A 25,749-nucleotide genomic window follows, 5' to 3' on the forward strand; every position below is an offset into this window, starting at 1 on the left:
AACAACCTTAAAAAAGGTCCATATAAAGTTAAGCTGAATATGTTGGGTCATATGTGGCACTTGAAGTTTTAGTAAAGGGATCAACTGCTTCTTGCTTAGTAGTTGTGGTTTTGTGTCTGGTGGTGATGGTAACTGGATCCTTATGACTCGGACTTGTGATTTAGCTTTACTTTGGTAGCTGTCGGGCGGCTAACACTGGGTCTGTCTCAACCTTCCTATTTACAAAATATATGAAAAAATCTCTCTCTTTCTCTTCATTCTGACATCATCTTGTACAAAACAAATATATTATGCACATTTCCATGCTATGGATACTTAAAAGCAGGCTAGCAGTCTTGCTAGCTTGTTTAAATGAAACTGATCATGTCGCTCTAGCTTAGTTAGTGCTAAAGAAACTTTATCTTCAGGAGCATTCTTTCATTTTCAGCTCCAACATGAAAATCTTGGTTTACTGAGTTGTTGTGTCATCCCTAAACACTGGTTTCTGAAAACTGATCTAATAATGCTACTGTATAGCTCAATTAGCACTGCTACCTAGCTTCATGCTAACATCCAGGTAAATAGCCTTTTGCTGTGCTGAAATGGGAATAAATTATTTTCTTATGATGTGAAAGCAAATGTAAACATTTGAAAGAATAAATAATTAGGAAAACACCATAGACTGTATATAAAAGATGGACGGAGCCTCCGTGACGTCACCCGTAGGTTTCTGAAGAGCTGAATTGAAGCTCTGTGGGCGGTTCCTACCATCCCCATCTTGGCAGGGGCATACGTGTCGTCTCACCCGGAAAATATAAATATGGTCAAAGAAGTGGAGCTGAGAGGGGGGCTGTGAGCGTCATGATGGATGATTGACATCGAGCGAACTCCGAGCTTTCTGTAGCTAAGAGCTAACCGAGCTAACCCGGAGATAACAGGAGCTAACCAGCTAACGGAGGTAAGCGGGCTAAAGCTAAGTCACGTTGTTAACCGGCTAAAAACCGCGGTTGTTCTACGTTCTTCTGACTTGAATCCGAAGATCAGTACCTGTCAATCAAAATGACACGCCCCTAAATATGCCGAACTTCGAGATTAAATTTCTTTTAAACGGACGAGTTAGAAAAATTTTTTACTCCCCCCACAGTTGTCATGAAGGTAAATCTGACCTATTAAACCGAAAATGGATTTTTGAACCAGGCTGTAAACATGTTTATTTCTGCTGTAAACACGTTTATTTCTGCTGTGAAGTTGGTCTTTTTAACATGGGAGTCTATGGGGATTCGCTCTGTTTTGCAGCCCCTAGTGGATGAAGGGGGAACTGCAGTTTTATGCACTTCCATATAGTCTTCACTTTTAACCGCTGGAGGCTCCGTCCATCTTTTACATACGGTCTATAGAAAACCCTATAAATTTGACTTCAGATTGGCATAAGGATGCTTGGGATCCATGCCTGGAAAGACGCTTCTTTCTTCCTCCCCCAGTAACCTGTCAATCACACTGGATAGGTCACCCAGGGTGTCCAATTGGATTTCAGAGGTCAACGCTGCCGTGCCCACCCTGGTTTTCCTTTGTAAACACACACTACAGACAGATTGAATTAAAACCTGCAACATTACATGTCAAATCTTTACTTTTTTGTGTTTCAACTAACAAAAAAAAAAAGCTTCTGCATAATTGAAAACTTTGCAGGAAAAGTGCAGATTTGATCCCTCTAGGTGGTGTTTTTTACTTTAAACTATCTTCTAAGGTGTTTTAGACCAAAGCCAAAACTACTGTAGCGACATTTTTTAGTAGCTAAATGCTTTTCTTCTCTGTTTTTATAAAGTGTTTCCTCTGTTGTGTCTTTAACTTCAGGGCCACCATATTAAATCATTTTCCTCCTCAAAATGCTTTAGATTTCTGCAGCTAATAACATTTTTATAAGGCTTATTAGCCAAGGACAGATGTAATAATCAGACTGGCAGTAGGTCATGCACAGAGACGGGAATGATTTAGCTCTGGATGAAAATAGTAATATTAATCCTCCTCTCCCATTAATCCACCTGTCTGTCTGCGAGCGGCCAATCGGTGCTCCCCGCCGTGCGCTATTATTAACCAAACTATAAGTGAGCCGTAGGATTAATCGCTCTTACTTTTACTTTATACACCTGTCTGCAAGGCTGTGTGCCAGACATTAGTTTACACAGATGCTCGCGCAGTCAAGGAGTACAGCAGTTGGAGAGAGTGTGTGTTAGCCAGAGGAGACAAAGCAGAAGCATGTAAAAGTATGGGGGGAAAATGAAAGGAGACAGCAGGAGACGAGGGTGCCAGCTGGCTGATAAAGCAGTTTATGAAGCCACGCTGCAGACAAACAACACAATGTGACACAACACTGATAACAACCCAGATAGATTTGACCCTTCTAAAAACAGTCGAAGGAGGGGGGAGGGCATGAGAGTGGAACACAGAAGCCACAACATAAGTAAACATTGTGCTTCGCACTTGAGGAGTTTATGCCCCTAGCAATGCCCATGCTGCTTTGTAATCTGGGGAAAAGCCAGAAGCAACAGTTGGGTTGAAAATGGTCCCATTTGAAAAGAATGATTAGGGAAATGTTTCATGCAAAAAGTCATTTGATATGACTGTCACATCACACAAGATCCATTCAGGGTCAAATGTAAGGAGAGTAAATCAGCAGAGCTCCACTTTAGACAGTCATGTTCAGGGTTTTGTTCGCGCTGTCCATATTTGGTAGACAATAGTAGAGCAGCGGCAGCGCTGAAAACCATTTTAAGCAAAATGAGTCTCGATTCGGCATTCAGCTTGAGATGTGGTTTCCTGTTGGGGATCAGTGGGCATTTCATTGTTCAAGCCTAAATAAAAAGGTTGCAAGGCCAAGAATAAAAGAAATCCCTCGAAGGCCCACACCTGGACTCGTAAACGGCTTGCAAGCTATTGTCTAATTGTGTCTGTAGAACAATCGACCATATATCCAGCTTTTTACTCATGCACACAAATCTGATCCCTTTTAAGAGACTAAACATAAGAGGAATATGTCTACAAATGTACATGATGCTTTACATCCATTTGATTTTTATTTATTTTACCTATCAGCAATGTATGTCTGACTGCAGACTTTTTACGCTCCTGCTGTGACTGCATCCTCACGCTGTCACCATATTGTTCCAATAGAGGGAGATTGGACAGTACAGACATGATGAATTTTCTTTCAGTGTACTTTGCCTCAAGGAAAAGGGACTTTCCCACAGTTGAGAATACCAAAGATGACATGTTTTTGTGCCTCTGAGCAACGGTATACATGATCCTCCGGTTATTAATTTGGAGATAGAAAAGTACAAACATGTGGAGTTGGAGCTGTTACTTTTATATTAGAGATCCAGCGATAAATACAGACGGACTTTTTTTTTTTTTAAGGGGGAAGGTAAAAGGCTTTTTTTTTTAAATCAGTTAAAGCCATAAAGTATATAAATGGGCAATGTGGTCCATACAGGGATACTCCATTAATGTCAAGTACACTTGACCAAGGCCGGATTATCCAATGGACATTATGGGCACAGGCCCACTTGAGGCCCAAGTTGGGCAAACACCAGCAGTTTGGACATGAAACGTACTGTACATAAAAGCCAGATGGTTACACCACAGTGTCTAGTGCTGACCTCTTCAAATGGCGGCCCAGAACCAACTTCTATATGGTCCAACTTATGTAAAGAATAAAGATATTAATCAAGAACCGTCAGTCATTTCTACGCTGATTAAGTAAACTACAATCCTACCATTGCGCAGACCATGAATGCAACACTTGGTTGCCTAGCAACATCAACCCCAGCCGTGTTGTTGTGTTTTGAAGTTGTAAGAGTAGCGCTAGCAAGCATGTCGCTCTCTGTCCCAAAACACTAAATTGACAACAAAAAAACGCAGATTTTATCCCATCTGGACTGATAAGTTTTTCTTTATTTTTCCGTCACATTCGAGCACCAAACAGATGTGTTTAATATGCAATGAGTGTGTGGCGGTGTTTAAAGATTATAACATGAGGAGGCACCACATCAAGAAGTTGGTTTGATATGACCTTTTTATGTTAAATGTTTGGAGAAATATAGTTTCTGACTGGAATTTTCATTATTTTATTTTGTGTATTTAGCCTTGTCATGTGGGACTGAATTTAAAATAGAAAAATTAATAAAACTACTTATTTTTCAAAATGTAAATGTGTCTCTTTTAAAAAAAAAAAAAAAAAAAAATTAATGTATTTTTGCTGATTTATTTTGCGTTACTTTATTTACTGGCTCTGATAATTTTTTTATTTGAAAATCCGGCCCACCTGATTATCTAATTGAGTAGCTCTGGTCTAGTATCTTGCTATTGGTACCATTGGCTGAGAGATGATAGAAATTCACAATTTTTAAAAGGTTGTGGTGGGGAAGGGGGCCCCTGGACCACGCTGGGCCCACGGCCCTGTTCACTTTTAATCCGGCCCTGCACGTGACAGTACTATCACGTGATAATGTTTGTTTTTAATTAAATGTCAACAAATTTAACTAAACGAACCTCATATAAACAGTCGAGCCTTTAAAACGTTTTAATTTTAACTGTGTGATTATTCTGACATCTATTGACCGGTGTTTGAAATTGCGTTACTATTACGGCATCCGTCAAAGGTCATTTCAACTTCCCTTATTGCGCTTTTACTGATGCCTTCAGGTTTATATGACATGTGGGTAAGCTTAACTTTCTACTTCATAAACACTAATAAACGTGCTTTTTATGTATGTATGTATGTATTTGGTTTTTTATCATAAGCAGGTCTGTTCATTAACCATTTAAGTTTCAGTTGAGCATAAGTTCCACTCTCTACAATAGAAAAGTGAATTCCCGCAACCAGAACTTCCTAAGAAAGCAGGAAATCCGAGCGGTAAGTGAATGCAACGGCAGAGACGTTTGCCGCTATCCCGCAACAGCGCCATCTCTTCATAGCATGGTTTGGTGGGAGGACCCCACGCGGGAAAGGAAAGGGTTAAGGGATTTTAAGGTTCAGATCGATGCTTTCTCTCCCACGGGTCGTCATGAACAAATGAATTCGCGGGGAATTAAATATCAGTTTCACAAAGGAGAACGAGTCCTGTGCTTTGAACCCGACCCTACTAAGGCTAAAGTGTTGTATGACGCTAAGGTAATGTTTTAAACTGGAAAATATAACTCTTTGTTGTTGTTTTTTGTAATTTATCCGAGAAAATGGGGTTGTTTCCATACGATATGTTGTCCTGGAAGACCATTTTTGTCTCAAGATGAGGAAAAAAATAAATAAACGCTTGCCTTGTTTTCCGGGTACGTTCGATTTGATGTTTGTCGCTGAAAACCGTCATTCCTAAAGAGTTCACGTAACTGAGATGTTTTAAGAAAAATGGGTCGGCTATATCCAAAAATCTAATTTTTTTGTGGATTTAAAAAAGACACACCGACTAACTCATTGAATTATACTGTCAAAGAAAAAAACAAACAGATTTTTGAAGCAGGGAAAACATTTAAGAGGCGGCTTGATTTGATGTCACCGCCTGTCGTGCAAAGCCCTGGTAAGCAAAACAAACCAACCCCAACATGATCGCCGCAAACAGGCGCAGCGTCATCTGTTGCCGCTAGTTTGCAGCCTTTGTTCGCTAGCTGTGGAGACACTATATCATTTTGTAAATAAATAAATTAATATCTAACACTTCTGAGAAAGGCTAAGCTTATAGCACACAGGTTTTACGAGGCGACTAACTAGGAAGCTAACGCTATAAGCTAAAGGAGCTGATTAAAAACACATGTTTAGCTAAGCTAAGCTAACAAGCTGTCTAAAAAATGCTTTTCCTGTGAGTTTAAAATGCTTTTCCTGATGTGTTAAAGGTTCTTCCTTTGTTTGCATCAACCATAACTTATCTAGATGTTCTTTCTTATGAGCAGGGCAGCATTTGAAGGGTGCTAGCTCATTCATTAGCATTCATTAGCCTGACTTTAAGTGTTAAATGTTAAAGACTTTTATTCTGCATCTGAAAGGAATCATGTGTTTGCAAACAAGTTAGAGTTGAATACATTGACATTTAGCATCTTTACATGTTAGAAATAATTGTGCTAGTACTGTCAAGTTGTGTGTTCATGTTCAGTTGTTTGAAGTTTCATTTTGCATTAAAAGTTTAGATGAAACTGTATTAAAAACTATGATTAAAACTGTTAAAAATGTCTATTTCCAGTCCTCGCCACTGACTTTACTCTCTGTTGTTTACATTGCAGGTCCTTGATGTCTTGATAGGTACAGATGAACATGGAAGACGAATCCCAAAGTACCTGATTCACTTCAATGGTTGGAGCAGGAGGTAAAATAATAATAATTTGCACTGATTTATAGTTATTTAAAGCAAAGAGAACGCCGGCTTTATGGTGTCCAAATGGAAATACCCAGATATCCATGCAGAATAATGTTATTCCCAAACTCTCCTGATATCTTTTAGGTCAAAACAAGCATTCCTGGATTTGTTTATTTCACCAAAAACCATCGCAGTTGCACAGACTTTACAGTGCTTATATATTCTATAACTTTTTGCCAATTTGTCTTCATAGATTACAGAAAACTGTTGTTTTGTCTTTTTCTGAAGCTTTGAGTGTTTCTCTGTATATTTTTGGTACAGCTGGGATCGCTGGGCTGCAGAAGATCATGTCCTAAGGGACACTGAAGAAAACCGTAAACTGCAACGTAAACTGGCTCGCAAAGCTCTTGGGCGCATGTAAGTTTGAGAGGAATGGAAATACTGTCCTGTGTCCACCCTGCCTCCTGTCTGCTAGTTGCTGGGATGGGCTCCAGCTACCACGAACCCCAAACTGGAATGAGTGGTGGAGAAAACTAAACCAAAGAAGAGGCTGAATGGTTGTAACGTGGTTAGCTTCTAATAGGAGCGTTTTTGCTTGGTGCTCCGGCTTCCTTCCACCTCTCAGACATGCATGGTTTGGTTGGTGTGAACTCGTTCTGGGCGATTAATCGGATTTTAATCTCAGTACGATCTGGGTTTTCAACGATGATAATAATAAAAGGGTGTGATTATTTTTCTCTCTGCAGTTTCCTCTCCTGCTGTCTTCAGCTGCTAATCGAGCGTCTCTGGCGTTGCAGCGCTGTGCTGTAAACTCCTCCCACAGCCGCTTTGCTTTCATTCAGACACTGTTGCCAACTTGGAGACTTTCTCGCTAAATCTGGAGACTTTTTTTGTTAAAAGCGACAAATCTAGCAGCTTTTACTGGAGTTATTGGAGACTTTTCTGGTGTTTTGGCGACTGACTTGAAGGCACATATTGTTCTGCAGTTACTGTAAGGAAGGAGCGGGAGCCTCTCCCGTCCTAAAGCACTCCCAGGCGGCCAGTCTCAGTCGGCTCCGGCTGCAGGTCAATGTAGAATAACTGCAGTAGGTTGTGGAAGTTCACCTAAACATAGTTTATACCATTGTCAGTGGGAACAGGCTGCATTATTTTCCTATACATAGTTCGGCCAGTTAAACGCTGTAATATCCCTCCGTTACGGGGCGTTACCATAGCAACGCGTTAACCAGCTGGTTCTGATCGGCTGTCTTTTAACAGGTGAATGAGAGAAACGCGCTGCAGCCTGACAGCGGTTGTTTGGTATAAACCGTACATCGAGGCCAACGTAAAATAGTTCCTATACTTCAGCAAATGTTGTAGAAAAGAAATACAAATTTGTTATAAAATCTTTACTGTGTGGTAAAAGCGAATTAAACAACTCAAAATCGCGCATTAGACGGTTATAATGCCCGAAATCCAGTCAAGAACACCACGACACTCAGTCTTGTCTTATATTATATTTATTCAGTTTACATCAGTATTTGTCAAGACAAAGCTTCATGTTATTTGTTTGTTTTCTAAAATTTGTCGACTCCTACAGACATTATTTAAAAGCCACGGTTTAATGTTAACTATATTCATGTTCTTAAAAATACTGGATGTTAAATAATCAAGATCTTAATTTCAGTCAAAATAATCATGATTATTTTTGCCATAATCGAGCAGACCTAACTGTAAACATAATTAGTTATTTTTCTTTCTATGTTTACCAGGGCTGTCCTGATTCACTTTTGTTCTGTTTTAATTCTGTTTTTTTTTTTTTTGTTTTGTTTGTATTTTTAAGCCGATTCGATTTAAATTGCGATTCTCACAATTCTTTGATATTTCAGATTTTTTTGTAGAAAGAAAAGAAAAAATGTATAAAACTTTTTTTGCTCACAATTTTTCTTGATTTTAATTAGAAAAAAAACCAACAATTTAATTCAACTTTATTTGTTTTGCGCCACTTCACAACAACGTTGTCACAGGACACTTTACATACAAGAATCCTTTCAAGCCAATTCATACATATCCTGTAATACACAGTCCATACTAGGGGTGGGAAAATCAAATTAAAAAAAATCAAAAATTGGGATTTGTTTTGCTTCACAATTTTAAAATCGATTTTTTTTTTTTTTTTTTTTTTTTTTTTGTTAGAAAAATTATTTTTTTAAAAATAAAAATAGTCCATTTTAAAATTTTTGTCATTTATATTGTTTTTATTGATCTTTTAACTTGTCTTCTTGGGCATTAACGCAGCAGAATGATGGTCTGCGTTGTTTTTTCCTAATTGAAATCAAGAAAAATGAAAAATTTTTATTTTGTTTATTAATTTACAAAAATCATCAACATCGAAGAATCGCAATTTAAATCGAATCTGCTCCCAAAAAATTGGAATCAAATCGAATTAGGGCAAAAGCATATCGTCACAGCGTCCATACAGTCACCAGATCATCATTGTGCTGATATAATGCCAAAGATGACAAGTAAAAAGATCAATAAAAAATATAAAATTGACATTTTTATTTATTTGGGGGAAAAAATCGATTTAAAAAAAAAAAAATCACTTTTAAAATTGTGAAGCAAATTTTTTTTTTCGATTTTTCAATTTGATTTTCTCGCCTTTAATGTTGACTGTGGCGACCCGCCTGGAGTGCACCTCCTGCATGCTGGGATACAACATCTGGAATCAGTGGTTTATCAAATCAAATCAAACTTTATTTATACAGCACTTTTCGTGCTTAAAAACAATACAAAGTGCTTTACATAATAAAACAATTTACATTAAAATAGATAAAACACACACACACACCCATAGTCCCCTTTCACCCACCCACAACCACCCTCACCCATGCCCTATTAGTCCTGTAACAGTTAAAAGAAGATGAATGGCCGGGTACATTTGTACCAGATGTGCACCAGATAAGGAAACGATATTCTCAGGGAGCCTCTACACAAAGGGCTACCCCCAACCACGACCACCCAGGCCATCACCATGGGGGCCACCCGGGTTATTTATGAATAAATGAGAAGAAAAAGTTCATGTTAGTCGTTTTAAAACTTTTATTGAAGCTGCTGCTCTCACACAGCAGACCTGGTTCTGCCTGCAGAAAGGCCTCGTAACTTTGTTTCCTTTCTCGGCGACAGGAAGAGAAAAGGATGGACGAAGAGGCGACGTCGTCACTCTGGTTCTAAATCCTCTCTGAAGACTCTCCCGAAGGAGGACGACAGCGATGACGCGTGTGAGACATCTCTCCTATCTCCTCCCCTTCCCTTTCCTCCTGCAGGCAAACTGAGCCGTCCTGCTTTTTGTCTTCAGGCTTGATTTCCACTTCAGAGAGCAGCGACGGGGACAACTCCGACCCTGAATCTTCCAACAGCGGGGACAGCGCCTTCTCTGAGGACATCAACAAGATGGTGGGAGAGATTCCCTCCGCTTTGCTTCCACACCAGCCTCAGTCGAAGTCACAGCTTTTGTTTCGTTTCAGAGGGTCGAACCGGATGTTACGGTGAAGAGGGAATGCGAGGAGAAGATCATTCACGTGGACATCAGCATCCCCGATGTTCTGAAGAAGAAGCTGGAAGATGACTGCTTCTACATCAACAAGAGGAAAAAGGTCAAATCTGACAGCTGGGTTCATGTTGGATCAAACAGAATTCATTGTTTTTACATTTTTCCTTTCCTTTTTCCCTCCTGCAGCTGGTCATGGTTCCCTGTCAGACAAATGTGGTGCACATCCTGGAGTCCTACGTCAAGCACTTTGCGATCAATAAAGCCTTCATGGCCAATGAGAGGTACAGACGTCAGCAGAGCGCCACGCAGAACAGCAGTCCGCAGCCGGTTCCTCCAGAGAAGAGGTTCGTCTGATGCACAGAAAGGTCCCAAACTGTCGGCACCGTGCACAAGTTTCTACCTTTAACCACTTCTTTTTTTTTTCTTCCATCAGTTTCTTTATTAAGCATTTTAAACATTATAAACACAAATAAAACAAACAAAACAAACACCATCATACACAAACTGAGGACAAAAATATACAAGATATATAAACACCAAAGGGCTATCACACAAAAAAATAACAGAATTAAAAAAAAAAAAAATCGAAATTAAAATAAAAAAGGAAAAATACAAGCTGCTGGTGAAGCGGTAATAAATAATGTTAGAATTAGCTTTGTTAATACAAAACTCAGTCCGAGTTTAGAGGGGAGTCCAGCTTCCGAGCATATTCAAAAAAAGGGTTCCATATATTAAAAAATTGCTGTTGTGAAGATCTTAGCATATATCGAATTTTTTCCAAATTAGCAAAGTACAGTACATCCCTAATCCAATGAGCATGAGATGGCGGAGAGGCTGATTTCCATTCTAAAAGAATCAATCGTCTAGCTAACAAACTCACAAAAGCAATAAAAGATCTTTTTCCTCAAGACATTTAAAGTCGCACCAAACAAAGCAATAATAGGGTTTGGCACAATAACTTCTCCAGTAACCTCACTCTATAGTGTCGAAAATTTTGGACCAAAAAGTAAGTAATGTTGGGCATGTCCAGAACATATGAATAAGAGATGTATCTGCCTGATGACACCGATCGCAGGTGGGATCTACATTTGGATACATTTTTGAAATCCTGACCTTCGTCAAATGGGTTCGATGTAAAATTTTGCACTGTATAAGGCCATGTTTGGCACAAATTGAAGAGCGGTGGACTTTATCCAGAACTTCCTTCCACATATCCTCACCCAACTCAACCTCCAAATCATTTTCCCAAAGAGCCTTAATAGAGGTCAAAGATGCCATTCTTAGTGAGTGAATCTGAGCATATAAATATGAAATCATGCCTTTCAGTGCAGGGGCTGGTTCAAAGAATATATCTAGAGGCGAGTCAGGAGGAGGAGCAGGAAAGGAGGGAAATTTTTCAACTACAAAACTACGTAATTGTAAATACCTGTAAAAGTGAGATTTAGGAATTGAGAACTTCTCTAACAATTGTGCAAAAGAGGCAAATGTATTGTCGATATAAAGGTCCTTAAATGTCTTAATGCCCTTAGACCACCAGATATTAAAAGCCCTATCCATTAAAGATGGAGCAAAGACATGGTTTGATAGTATTGGGGCTAAAGTTGAATATGTTATAAGACCAAAACTGCGGCGAAACTGGTTCCAAATTTTCAGGCCTGTTTTTACAATAATATTATTAGTATATTCTTTAACGGAAAGTTTGACATGAGCATGAACGAGAGCAGAAAGAGAAGTAGCTCTACAAGAGGCACCTTCCATCTTTAACCAAACAGGAGTAGACAGTTGTGAATGCGAGTGTAACCAAAACTGTATGATTTTAATAGTAGCGGCCCAGTAATAAAATCGGAAATTTGGCAGAGCCATCCCTCCCAATTTCTTTGGGTTCTGTAAGAATTGTTTACGCAATCTTGGAGTTTTCTTGTTCCAAATAAAGTCTAAAATAATAGAATCGAGTTTTTGAAAGAATGATTGTGGAAGAAAAACTGGGAGTGAGTGAAAAAGATATAGAAATCTGGGAAGTATGTTCATTTTAATGCTATTAATACGGGCAGCTAATGATAAAGTCAACACTGACCAACGATCTAAGTCTTTTTGGGTCTGAGCCAAGAGAGGAGTAAAATTTGCGCTAAAAAGCTCCTCATGGTTTTTGGTTACCTGTACTCCAAGATATTTAAATTGACTGGAAACAATCTTAAAAGACAAAGTGTGTGTCGGGTATTCACAAGCGGCCTTATTAAGAGGAAGTAATTCACTTTTATTTAAATTTAGTTTGTAACCAGATATAGCTCCAAATGAGTCAAGAAGCGAGAGCACAGCAGGAATTGACCCAGAGAAGTCTGTGACATAAAGAAGAAGGTCATCTGCATACAGCGACACTTTTTGCTCCTGACCACAACTGACAATGCCTTTGATCAAAGGATTACTACGGAGAGCAACAGACAGAGGTTCGATAGCTAAAGCGAATAACAGGGGACTGAGAGGACAGCCTTGACGTGTTGAACGATGCAAAGGGAAGTATAAAGACTGATTATTATTGGTTCTAACTGAAGCCGAAGGGGACGAATATAAAAGTTTCACCCAAGAAATAAAATTTACCCCAAACCCAAATTTTTGTAAAGTGTAAAATAAATATCCCCACTCTACCCTGTCAAAGGCCTTTTCGGCATCCATGGATATGACCGCCTGGGGAAGAGTAGATGTTGGAAGATTGTAAATAGTATTGAACAGACGCCTCAGGTTAAAAAAGGAGTGTCTATTTTTTATAAACCCTGTTTGATCAGGAGAAATTATGAGGTAGTACTGATTCTAATCGAACTGCAAGCATCTTTGACAACAATTTAAAATCTACATTTAATAAACTAATTGGCCGATAAGAAGAACAATTTAAAAGATCCTTGTCTTTTTTCAAAAGTAAAGAAATTGAGGCCTGATTAAGTGTAGGAGGTAATTTTGAAACGACGAATGATTCGTTATACATGTCTATTAGAAGTGGAGCTAGTTTCCCCAAAAAACATTTATAAAATTCCACTGGAAATCCGTCCGGGCCTGGACATTTACCAGTAGGCATTAACTTAACAGCTCTAGATAATTCTGCATTAGTAATTGGTTTCTCTAATTCTTCTGATGTATCCGAAGCCACCTGAGGGATTTCCAAAGCAGAAAAAAAGTTTTCATATTCTAAGCCATCAACATTGGTTTCTGAGGTGTATAAAGTTTCATAATAGTTTTTAAATTCCTCATTAATTTTTAGTGGGTCTACTGTGGCACCTGAGGAAGTATTAAGTTTAGCTATTTGATGTGAGGAAATGTTTTGACGTAAACGGTGAGCCAAAAGCCTACCTGCTTTGTCGCCCTGTTCAAAAAATACACTACTAGTTTTATGTAGTAATTTAACGGCATGATCTGCGACTAACGTATTAAATTCAGACTGTGCTATAAGTCGCTGTTTGTAAATATCAGAAGAGGGAGTGTTTGCATAAGTAGCATCCAATTGAGCAATTTGTTCAGTAAGACTAGCAATTTTTTCTTTCTTTTTACTCCTCTCATGGCTCAAGTAAGAAATCACCTGCCCCCTAATATATGCTTTAAGTGTCTCCCATAAGACAGAAGCTGAAGTATCAGGTGTTTTATTAAAACTTAAAAACAGATCAATTTGTTCAGAAATGTAACTGTTAAAATTGTCATCTGACAGCAAGCTAGTATTAAAACGCCAAGGAGACCGCAATTGAGTATTACCACTAAACCTAATACTGACGGTAACAGGAGAATGGTCAGAGATAACAATAGGTTCATATGAGCACGAGTCAGGGTCAACATTAGAGAGAAGCCGACTATCTAATAAGAAGTAATCTATCCGAGTAAATGTATGATGAACAGAGGAAAAAAACGAATATGCTTTACCGGTAGGATTAAAGAAACGCCAAGGGTCTGAAACAGAAAATTCACCCATAAAGGTTTTGATTACTTGAGCAGAGTTAGAAATTCCTGCAGATTTAGTTGAGGAACGGTCAAGATGTGGGCTTAACCAACAATTAAAGTCCCCTCCCATTATAAGAAAGTGAAAGGACATGTCAGGAATGTTTGAGAAAACATGTTTAAAAAATTGTGCATCATCCCAGTTGGGAGCATACACATTAACCAAAAGCAACTGGGTGCCATATAAAGTGCCAGACACAATTAAATATCGACCGTTTGGATCAGATACCACTGAGGAACAAGCAAACGGAATGGATTTGTTTATTAAGATCGCAACCCCTCTAGATTTTTTGTGAAATGAAGAATAAAACGTTTGGCCAATCCATCTACATCTTATTTGTGGATGTGTTGTGGGTTTAAAGTGAGTTTCTTGCAAAAAAATTACCTGAGCCTCCAAATGACGAAGATGATTCAAGACTTTAGTGCGCTTCACTGGAGAATTAAGGCCTTTACAATTCCAGGAAACAAACTTGAGCTCACCACCACCAGGACTGAAGTTTTTTCTGGGTTGAGTCATTTATAAATGGAATAATAAGTCATATTAACATATAATGAATGGACCGACAGCACTGCAGCAGAAAGGAAACACTGAATTAAAAGAATATACAAAAAACAAAAATCACACACATTCAACAAGTACAATAAACAACAACCCACCCACCCCGGTGTCAGCATCCGCCCAAAATGGATGCACACAAACCCAAGAGAAACACAAAGAATGCTAGAACGCTCCAAAATAGCTCCAACCAAAACTGTGATGGGCTACCTGAGAAAAATCTGAACAAAGTAAGCAAATGTACTCAAAACCTTCTAACCACTTCTAAGCAAGGAAGCTGCTGCTTTGTTTAACTTTCCCTGAAAAACAAAGCAGATCCGGCAGAAACGGAGAGCTTTTCTAAAGCTACATTCATCCGCTTTCATTAAGAAAAGGCTGAATTTACAACATAACTGGAGACTTAAAAAAGGAACAAGTACTAAAAATATAATTTAGTAATATAAGACACTGTTTTTTTCATTTAACTGAGTTAAAGAAAAAACAAGCTAATTGGTCCTGGACAAATTAGAGACTTTTCTGTTGAACAGTGGGACAAAATACCTGTCAACAGGTGCAGAAGTCTGACTGAGAGGAACAGAAAACACCTGACTGGAGCGGAAACTTTAAAGGATTGTTCAACTAAATATTACTTTATGACTGATGTAATATGGAATAAATTATCTTATTTGTTTTGCTGTTTAAAATAAACATGTTTACAGCAGAAATAAACATGTTTACAGCCTGGTACAAAAATCCATGTTAGGTTTAATAGGTCAGGTTTACCTTCATGACAACTGTGGGGGGAGTGAATTTTTTTCTAACTCGCCCGTTTAAAAGTAATTTAATCTCGAAGTTCGGCATATTTAGGGGTGTGTCCTTTTGATTGACAGGTACCTGATCTCCCGCTTCAAGTCAGAAGAACGTAGAACAACCGCGGTTTTTAGCCGGTTAACAACGTGACTTAGCTTTAGCCCGCTTACCTCCGTTAGCCGGTTAGCTCCGTCATGGAGGCTCCACCCATCTCTATACTCATTCAATGCTTCCAGTAACGGTAACCGCGTTTCAAGGGTAATTATTTAGATGACCAGTTACTGGAACAAAGGAACTGTCAGTGCTGATTATGTTCACACCATTACTCCCATCACTGGTTGTTTAAAGGCAAATTCAGAAGTATCGGACCCCCAAACTAGGCTCCGATTTCCTCTCTTTATATATAATGTAAATATTTCCAACATTGTGAATAAAGTTAGGGTGTCACAAACAGCAACGTTTATTATAAAGGTCAACAACCACAGCTGTAAACTGTTTAAAAGATTTCCCATCTTCCCTTTGTACTTTGTGTTCAGTAGCTTCCTTGTGTTTGTTTGGTAGCGAGGAGCTCTGTAAGGAAATGGTGGACGGCCTGAGGATCACGTTTGACTTCACCTTACCCATGATCCTCCTCTACCCCTGCGAGCAAGCTCAGTTCAAAAAGGTCAGCTCCTCCAGGCTCTTCCTCGCCATGAACGAAGGCTCGCCATGCTCCAGCAAGTACGTTCGCTCTGATAGACGTCGTCATGTGATAAGATCTGTGATCATCCATTAAAGTTCTGTTTTTTTCCCCCACAGTACTCAACAAGAGCGCAGCCCGAGCCCACCGGCGCACAATCCCCCTACTCCTCAGTCCACAGACAGCCAGCCGGCACTCAGCGACACGTCTGCCACCACGCCCACCGCTGTAGCCCCAACTCCAAAGCGCCGGCGCCACCCGGACATGGACTGCATCTCATACCAGTCCCAGTCACTCAGGCGCTCCACCAGGAACACATCAGGAGGGGATCGTCCTGCAGAGGGAAGCAGCGGAGGTGAGCAGACTCTTTTAAAACAGTTTATCAAAACATTTATTATAGTTTTGGATCGTCAATATTTCCTAAAATCCGTCAAGTTTAAATCTGTCATCATTATTTGAATTAAAGTTTAAAGCGTCGCATTGTGTAAGGAAGATGTAAACAAGTCTGCAACACACAAAGAGACTGAGATATGAAAAGAAAGATGAATTTAAGGAATATACAAATCACAGATTCTACAATCAGGTGATCAATAAATGGGTGAGGATGCCAAGGTTGGGTATAAAAAGTACAACCACCAAACTTTTCATCTTTCAAAGCATAGATGGGTTGTTCATCACATTTACCCAAACAATCATCAGTAGTTTCTCTAAAAATATTTATTAATACAAAATTATGAAGAAAGTTGTTTTTAGACGTTAACGTAACAGAAGATTGTAAAAAAGGTCAGATAATTTCTGTGCATAAGGGCCAAAATCAGAAATCTCAGGTAGAGATGCATTAGTGTACATACCTAGAACCATAAATCGTTCCGGAGTATATGTCGCAGGAACGGCTCACCTATGAAAAATTGCGACGTATAGTCCGGAAAGTACGGTAAATCTTCATTAGCCTCAGCCTGTGGATCATGTCTGGCGAATTTCTTGGATTTGTCAAAAATCTCGCGGATGTCAGCAAGTCCCGGTGACTTCTTTGCTTTAAGTTATTAGCGTCTTTAGCAGCGCGGGCGTCTTCGTAAGCTTTTAAAAACTCAGTCAAAGCGATGGTTACGATTCAGGTGACGGATCAGGTTTGACATATTGAAGCTTGTGCTACTTTCCCCTCGTGGAACTTGGTAAGTAACTGTGTTCTTCGGAAATTTTGAAGATGTCCCACTCTATTGGCGCCAATTTGTTCTGATGTTAAACGTAAGCCGTCTGCGCTGCACGACGCTGCGGTCAGGTGTGACGGAAATTCGTCGTTTTTTTGGCTTTTTAAGTTCGGGTTTCTATAATTAAAAACTGTACTAGATGTCCATTTAGGTCAGTAACTCAGTCAGTTTTCTGGTTACTTAAAGCTTAATAATTAAAAACTGCTGAGTTTAAGTTGTTTTCCAACACGAGGGAGTTTTGCTACATTCTTAACGCTACGTTATTTTTATACCAGCGTTACTTTCAGGTCTCTTAGTGCGAGCAGAGCACTATGGAGCTGACAGAAATATCAGAGTAACTTGTCATCATATCGGACTTATCAGAATGACATCATTTCCTGTTTTCGGCCCAATAGTAAGGTTAACGGTAAATACGCGAAATGCAGATACAGTAGTGTAAATGCACAACTGAAGCAAAATAAAACTGAAATTTCACTTGACTTTACTCGAAGTTTCAGGCTGTTAATGTTTTTGTGAAGGATAATTATTTATATATATAAACATCTTTATTATGTACGGAAGCATCGAGCTGTCATCCTCATGAATATAAATTTGGGCCTTATCACGTTATAGCATGATGCGTTTCTCGTTTTTACAATAAAACTATCACGTAATGTGATAAGGTCCAAACTTTTTTATGGGGATGACAGCTCTACGCTTCTGTAATTATGTATCTTTTTGGGCTAAATATGTTTTGAACTCATTAAAAGGTAATTGTGCCGTTGTTTAACTGGTCCAGCTCACCTGAGACCAGTCTGTACTGTCTGTGGACCTTAAACTAAAATGTAAATTGAGATGGACCCCTGGTTTTGGAGAGCCTGGGCTGAATTATTCCACAGGTTTGAGAAGCACTGTTTTAGAGCTACAGTTTCATTTTACTGTAAGAACGTATCTGTATACAGATACAGCAGAAAGTACACACATAAAGGGTATTAAAAGATCAATACGTGTAAGTAGTTACAGATGATTACACTTAGGGCTGACGTCTCTATCACCTGGACGATAGAAAATCTCCATCGTTTCATATGAGGCTCCATCGTTTACGCCACAGTTAGGTGCTTTACTGCAGAATTTTACATCAAGATGCACTTTACGGCACGCTGCAATATACAAACAAACACGGAGGAAGACGGTAGCAGACGTGTTTCAGAGGATAATTCACTAATAGATGAGCAGCCAACCCAAACTGATGAGCTTGTTCCTAAAAGAGGGGAAATTTCTGTCTCATGGATGCGGTTTGGATATAAAAAGACTGATGTGGAACCGACAACAGACTAACTCACAGTCCCAACAACGGACTCTGACACAACTCATTTTATCACCTGCCAAGAATCAGGATAAAGAATACAGAATAAAGAATAGAGTCAACCAGCAAAAGCTGCGTCAAGTGGAGCCGAAAGCTCGTAATAAACTCCAAACCAAACGCTGCAGCAGGTATTTACCTGTGGAACGTCATACGGCCATAGTTCCTCCAGATGGAAGGAGATCACTGCTGCCGTTGCCTAGCAACATCTGACACATAACTGATGGTCATGTATATCGATATGGGGATATAAAATGAACTTAATCAGGATATGAAGTTTTGGTTGTATCGCCCAGTTCTAACCACATTGCCAACCCAAAAGGTAAAGTAACCACAGACATGAGGATGTGCTTCACAGTCGGAAGGTTATGAACTCTGGTGGACTTGTCAGAGAAGTGCCTTGGTGTGGAAGTGTTTATTTTGTGTTTGCCAGATGAAAAGCTGGTGATGTGATGAGTCTCTAACTCAGGGGTGTCCAACTCCAGTCCTGGACGGCCGCTATCCTGCAGCTTTTTGTTGTCTCCACGCTCCGACCCACCTGACTGGAACTCAAAAATTGGTTGACAAGAAGCTGCTGGATCCATTTGATTTGAATCAGCTGTGTTGGTGGAGGGGAAACAACAAAAACCTGCCAGATACCGGCCCTCCAGGACTGGAGTTTGACCCCCCTGGTTCAACTGGATGATTTGGTTAAAACTACATGTTGGAAGGGATCGGTTGAAAATGCTCCTGTAAGATCAGACATTACACAACATTCAGCTGCAAAACACTGAAAACTCTTCCAGTTTAGTTGTGTTTCAAGTCTTTTGGAGAACTTATCTGCTTTCTTTTTCTCTTCATATTTACATGAATGTCTAACAGGAGGAGGGAGTGCTACGGCTTCACCGCAGCTAAAGCGGCGATCGCTCGACGCCTCGTCACAACCCAAGTTCTTACTCAACCTCGACAGAAGTAAGCTAACGCTGTTCACTCAATCCTCCAGTCACAGCTGTGTGGTTTCTAAGAAATCTCCACCTTTTCTTTGGAGTCAACGCTGACAGTGACCTGCTGTTTGAACATGTAGTCGCCACTTTACCCCAGTAGATGGTGCCATACCCCCTCTTTGCTCCAACGTTCTCTTAAATTGCTGAAGAATAAACAGCTGTGAAATAACAATGTCAATATGACTATAATCCTTTTGTCCCTTCCTTCCATAGAAACTCCAGTCCACAGCGGCTCATCTTCCCCGTTGCCCTTGACACCAAGCAAAGAGCGAAGTGGTCCTTTCTACGGCCTGGAGAGCCGCAGAAACAACGAGCTTAATGAGGTGATGATCATTACTGCTGCTTGTGGTGTTACTGCTGCTTACTGAAGCTCAGTAGCATCTGTTATAAGTGGATGTCTCTGTACCGAGCAGGTTCTGAGCTGGAAGCTGACTCCTGACAACTACCCTCTGAGCGACCAGCCTCCTCCGCCCTCCTACCTGTACGGATCCCAGCACCTCCTTCGGCTTTTTGGTTGGTTTTTCTATCCCAGTCTTGCCTCTGTCGGCCGTCTCGTCTTCTCTGTGTCACGCGCTCGCTTTTCTTTTCCAGTGAAGCTTCCAGAGATCCTGGGGAAGATGCAAATCCCGGAGAGGAATCTTCGAGCTCTGATCAAACACCTGGAACTTTTTCTGAGGTACTTTTCGCCTCACCTTGACTCATAAAGTAGAATAAGTCAGTAAAACTGGGCTCGACCACTGACGCTACAGAGCACGTGTGTTAATGCTTTCTGAGGAACAGTAGTGTGTAACTCTGGGTTCATTGTGATCAATAGCTGATTCATAAGATGATCTATAGACATTTCATCAGGGAAGTTTACAATCCAGCTGCAAAATGTGCGGTTTATTTATAGTTTCCTTATCATAAATCTGAGCAATTCACGAAAAGATTGCTGTCAAACCGCCCAGAAATGGGCGAAACCACTTTGTGCACTTTCATGCATCAATCAGACAGCTTGAATTGTTGGTAATGTCCAGTCAGAAGCAGTCAGAGATCAATAAGTAGCAAGAAATCACCTGTATGTCTGAAAAGAAGAAAGATAATAAAACATTATCCAATCCACTTTATTTATATAGCATATTAGTGGAAATGGTGTTCAAAGTGGTGCACAAGAAAAAGAAAAATAATGTTAAAATCCTAAAATACAAACTGTTAAAATAGCAATAAGTACACATGATCCTAAAATCAACCACAATAAATAATTTAATAAAATGAAAAAAAAGAGACATTTTAGGTCTTGTCACAGAAAAGCACCCTGTCCACCCTAGTTGTAAGCATATTAAGTGTCCGAATAAAGCTAAGATGTTTTTGATGCACTTTGGTGCCAGAAATGTAGCTGAGTTTGTTTTGTGAGGGTGGTTGGTTAAAAATAATAACATAGATGAACTATAAACACCAACAGCTGTGGGAAAACATGGAAACAGTTTACGTTGTTTGTCTCAATGCCAGTGTTTGAATGAACAACACACAGATCAATGGATCTGTTTCTACTACCAAAGTGCTCTTCGTAGTAAATCCTGTTGTTTTGTTTGGTGTTTACGGAGTTATTATTATTAAGTATATTTTATATCAAGCAAGAAATGAAAAGATCTGATGAATTAGAAATAATTTACTTCCAAATAAAATAATTTGTTTTAAAAGGAATTATAAAAGAGGCTCAAATTAAAGCATAACGATTTCACTTTTTTTAAATGAAAAACTAGAAACGTCCAATATTATCTGCAGAACAATATTATAGCCAGATATTGATATTAAATGCGATTTTAATGGCACAACATTCACGCAACATACACAAACTCTTCAGGTACTTCTCCTCAATCTCAACATGACAAAATATGAGATGTGGTTTAGTTTTCTACATGTAGTTTGTCTGTTTGGTACAATTCTTTCCAAAAATATTTATCTGCTGATATCGCAACAGAAAGTTGTGTTGGTAAAAAAGCCAATAATAATCGTCTCTATTATAAACTCAGCTGTTTCTTTGTTGCTTTAAAATCCTAAAAATTCTCACTGGATTGATTCTTTTCAGGTTTGTTTTTATCTTTTACATTTTTTCTAACAAATAAAACATTCCTGAATTTTTAAAAAAAAAAAAAATTTTAAAATGAATCAAAAAGCTGATTTTTCTGCTGCATCATGAAGATATTGCATCAGCTACTTGCCAGGTGGAGATTTCTGATTCAGCAGATTAACGCAGAGTTTGAAGAGCTGTCATTTGATTGCAGGTTTACATTCTTAATTTGCATTTTTTCCATTAACTTTGTTTTGTTTACACATTTTAGTGTTACATTTCCAGCTCCAGCCTTCATCTTTGGTGAGAAATAAAACAAGTAATAGGAGTGCTTTGCTGAAGAAAAGTGAGAAGAACTTAGTCTTTTCAGATACGTGAGGAGAAACCAATGTCAAGGTGTAAATATCGTAAATAAAACTAAAGATCTAAACAACCTGGAAGCAACTAAATAAATAGAGGAAGCTTAAATACATGCAGATGTAGAAGGGAGTCATACATGGAGCGAGAACGAACATGTGTTAGAGGGAGGGAGATGAGTGGGCGTTACACAAGCACGGGAGTCTAATCTTTAAATCCTCCCCAGCGATCTTCAGTTCAGCTGCTCCCAAACCTGAGGGATTTAGCTTCTCTTCATTCTTTAATCAAATGCATGCAGTACCGCCTCCCACCAGCAGGGAGCAATTGGAGAGCAGCAGTGATGTTTCAGAGACTAAATGTTATTTATACATAAAGCTTCAGAACTTGCATGGTAACGGTTATAGCTCACATTTATGTGGGATTGGAAAGGGATTACACCCCCAAACTAAAAATATGGAGCATCATCTGTATTGGATATATTTTGGATGCATCGTGTGGAGCACAGCACTCTGTAAATTAAATACCAATACCACAAGCATCAGCAGTTTCCCTTAGAAAGCATCTCGGTGGTAGGGTCAGAGGGTAGGAGGTCTTTTTAATTCATTTCCGTGGCTCCAGGCTGCGAGTGACGACTCCATCTCCTTCCACAGAATACTACTTAACAGCAAGTTGCTCATGTAGAGGAAAGTACTTAAAAAATTAATTTAGCAGTTGCAATGTGCTCTGCAGTGAACCATAAGCCCGTCATGCAGGACTGGTTGTTTTTAGGACGGAGAGCAGCGCCACGTTTTCTGAGGATCTAATTAACACATCGACGCTGTCCGCTAAGAAAGGAGGGGAGGGGGGCGAGCCTTTCGGGACAGGCTTGGTGTTCTTACTCTGTAATCAGCCTCGTGGCAGATTGTGCAAAGCGGCCAACGACTGATTGATGTCGCAGAAGACTTGATGTGCGTTGCATTCTGGGATTTGGCCACAGCTGATCTCCCGCTCCCTCTTTCCTCTGTGCGAGAACGATTATGATTAAGCGCGAGTGTGCACACGTGTTGTGCTTTGTATTATTACTCCTCCAGCAGCGGCTGAGATTACCACACGCAGGGATGGTTTGTGACACCAAAATATTTGCGATTGGGGGGGGGGAATCAATCAGGCGAATTTTGTTGCTTTTAACGGTTGTTTGCAACGACGCAAACCTAATTAGTGGCTTAAAAGCCAACTCTGGATTGTTAGTCATTGTTAGAGTTGCTCCGTTCTCCTCTGATGAGGATAATTTGTTTGCATTGAGATTAGGAAGGCCGGTGGAGTTAAGATGAGATGGCAAGATTTAGAGGATTTGGCCGAGTAGCGGATACTAAGAAGATTCCAGATTAGTTTTCCCCACGACTGATTAGTGGGGGGGTGGTTATTTTTCTCTCCTTCCCTGACTGTTGCTCAGTCATTCTCATGTCCTGTCTGTGGTAGCGATTGGTTTTCTGCTGGTGGGACAGGGGTGAAAGACGAGGGCTTTGTCTCTGAAATGTCCACAGACGCTGAGGGAGGGAGGGGGTCTTAGATGATCTCAGAATGAGGCAGGGATGTCAAGGAAAACCAGATGATAACGTGAGATGCTTTTATGTCCTCACCTGTCATCATAAACCTCTAAACGTTTGCTGAATATCTCACGAGATTTCCCCTTCCTTCCGACCCCTTTCAGGTTTCTGGCCGAGTTCCATGAGGATTTTTTCCCCGAGTCGGCGTACGTGTCGGCATCAGAGGCCCACTACAGCATGAAACAGCCGAGGCCGGCTTACTGAAGGAGACGTGGGCTCTTCCTTTGCCTTTTTTTTTTTTTTTTTTTTTTTTTGTCTCTTCCTTGACCTAAATCCCCCCACAGCTCGTCTGGGCCGGTGTTTTAGAGGAATAAATGCCAGCTTTATTTCAAGTTGGGCCATCCTCTGCTACATTTACTTGCTCTTGCTCTGCAGAACCAGTTGTTGGCATCATATCCACTAACCCACCCTGCATGTGAGGCCCACCCTGTGCCGCTTTGCTTGGACGCATGCCCTCCTCTGCGCGTTGGCTGCCTCTCTTATGGTCATTTTAAACTGAAAGCTTCAAAGACAGCCTCTACTAACCCTCATTGTTGCTTTTTTTTCTTACTTACCAAGACTTTTAACACCAGAGTGCTCCGGCTTTGTTGGATGATCTGTTCATGGAAGGGGGAAGAGAGACAGATGAAAAGAAACTATTCTTCTTTTTCCTTCCCAGTAAACTCATTTTGGATACTTTGGAGGAGATCGTGCACCATTTTGGGGAGCTTAACCCTCCCCGAGTGACTTACTGCACTTTCCATGAAGCAGATTGGACCACTGAACATTTCTGGTTGACTGACTGTTTAGGAAACGAGTCGTAAATGTAGTTTTTCCTTCTGATTTTTCTCTACATCCAAACCTTTTGAAAATCATCTTTATTTTCCTTTTGCTTTTTTCCTCTATCTAATAATTGTTTATTTTTCTCCTTCTCTTCCTGAAGCCACCTTCAGGCACCTTCACAGCTTTGCAGTCATGTTTTATTTAGAGTTTTGTGTCTCCTGATGTTACAAACCAGTTTAAGAGCAGCAAATCTATTTAATTTACACCGTAAATACTCAGAAGTATATGTACATAAAGGTCAGTTGTAGCATGAATATCAATGATTACCGAATAGAATTATCCTGTAAATTGTAAATAAATGCAACACATGTCAGTTTGGAACCTTAATACTTCATACCTTGTTTAGTGTCAGTTATTTTTAACCAGATCAGCACATGTGTGTTTCACCGTTTCCGTTTTGGCCTTGTTCAGACTTAAAATAAAGTTTTGTTCCTCAACTTTCTCAGGCCATTTATATACCTAAAGTCAACCTCCCGCTGAGGGACGTGTGTTGCACAGGCCATTCTCTAAGTCTTCCTTCTTTCCCTGTATCTTCCCCTCACCGTAACATCAGCTGGCTAGGAGCATGCAGTTGGACTTAGAAGACAAGGGAATTTCATCAGCTGTCTTGACCTCGCATGCCACCAGACTACAGCTGATTGAAACGATTCTCCAGTCCCTTTGGCACTTTGGATCTGCTCACTTTGTCAAAATGGTACTTTCATACTTCTTTTCGTTTTAGCTGCTAGCAGCAGGCTTTATTAAGTTTACAGACACTATTTAATCAAAGTGAAGTATTTGCCAGAAGAAAAGCCAAAAATATGTTAACTCGGGATCTTTATAGAAGACTCAAAGGGCTTTTCTAAAAAAGTAGTTTGATAGATTGCGTCAGACTGGGTACTTTAGGGACTGATTTTGAATATTGTCAAATAAATCCCCCTTTTTCCTCCCCAAGATTAGACACATTCATATTCAAATGACTCATGAGAGCCTTAACTATGTTTTCATATTCCATGGATGTAATGTATTTAAGCCTTTGAGCCCTTTGCTTAATTTTAGGGCTCAGCTAAAAAAAATACCTGTAATGAAAAGAGTATCTCTGCAAGCACGAGGTCTGGTCGAAAACTTCTGGTTAAATCAGAAAGGGGAGATGAAGGATGTAGAGGAAGATGGCATATTGCACAAAATAAAGTAGTTTCAGGCTTGCCTAAACAAAGAAAACTCCTGCAGGACGGATATGAACATGTGCTCTGTGAACCCTCCAGCTGGCCGAGGGAGCCAGTTGGAGGGTTCCCATTTGGGAACCCAACGGGGTCCTAAAGGAGTCATAACCTGTTCTTTTCATTTGTCCACTGTCCTCTAAGTTTTTTTTAAATAATTGTTCAAAAACTTATTCAACAAGAAACTGTAAAAGTGTTAACCCTTTATTCATGACAAGACTTTCCTCATGAGATTTCATTCGAGATTTTAATCAACATAGATGTTAGTTTAAATAATGTTCATGAGCACTCTGATTGATCGCCGGAAGTGCAACACCAATACACGCGTTTCAACTTGAAGTGCAATTTCCG

General features: G+C 39.8%; 1 protein-coding gene across 2 annotated transcripts; it reads left to right on the forward strand.

Moving 5' to 3' along the window:
* The first annotated feature begins 4,968 nt into the window (after window positions 1-4,968).
* On the forward strand, window positions 4,969-24,588 carry LOC306774051 (MSL complex subunit 3-like). 2 transcript variants are annotated; one of them, XM_079264032.1, is made up of 14 exons: window positions 4,969-5,149; window positions 6,247-6,329; window positions 6,642-6,737; window positions 9,486-9,580; window positions 9,658-9,755; window positions 9,827-9,955; window positions 10,039-10,196; window positions 15,734-15,892; window positions 15,971-16,206; window positions 19,263-19,352; window positions 19,598-19,707; window positions 19,798-19,897; window positions 19,976-20,060; window positions 23,482-24,588. In XM_079264032.1, the coding sequence occupies exons 1-14, from the start codon at window positions 5,051-5,053 to the stop codon at window positions 23,579-23,581; spliced, it is 1,638 nt and encodes a 545-aa protein (XP_079120158.1). In that variant the 5' UTR covers window positions 4,969-5,050; the 3' UTR covers window positions 23,582-24,588. The 2 variants fall into 2 exon arrangements, with proteins under 2 accessions (XP_079120158.1, XP_079120159.1); XM_079264033.1 differs by lacking the exon at window positions 4,969-5,149 and adding an exon at window positions 5,716-5,828.
* The last annotated feature ends 1,161 nt before the right edge of the window (window positions 24,589-25,749 follow it).

This window comes from Telmatherina bonti (assembly GCF_933228915.1).
Source record: "Telmatherina bonti genome assembly, chromosome: 24".
Lineage (NCBI taxonomy): Eukaryota > Metazoa > Chordata > Actinopteri > Atheriniformes > Telmatherinidae > Telmatherina > Telmatherina bonti.

Bases quoted from the DNA above. Each gene is read 5' to 3' on its own strand.
- LOC306774051 (XM_079264032.1), top strand. From the start codon at position 5,051: ATGAATTCGCGGGGAATTAAATATCAGTTTCACAAAGGAGAACGAGTC. The intron at 15,893-15,970 runs GTACGTTCGCTC...TTTCCCCCACAG, and splicing joins GGCTCGCCATGCTCCAGCAA to TACTCAACAAGAGCGCAGCC. The intron at 19,708-19,797 runs GTGATGATCATT...TGTACCGAGCAG, and splicing joins GAAACAACGAGCTTAATGAG to GTTCTGAGCTGGAAGCTGAC.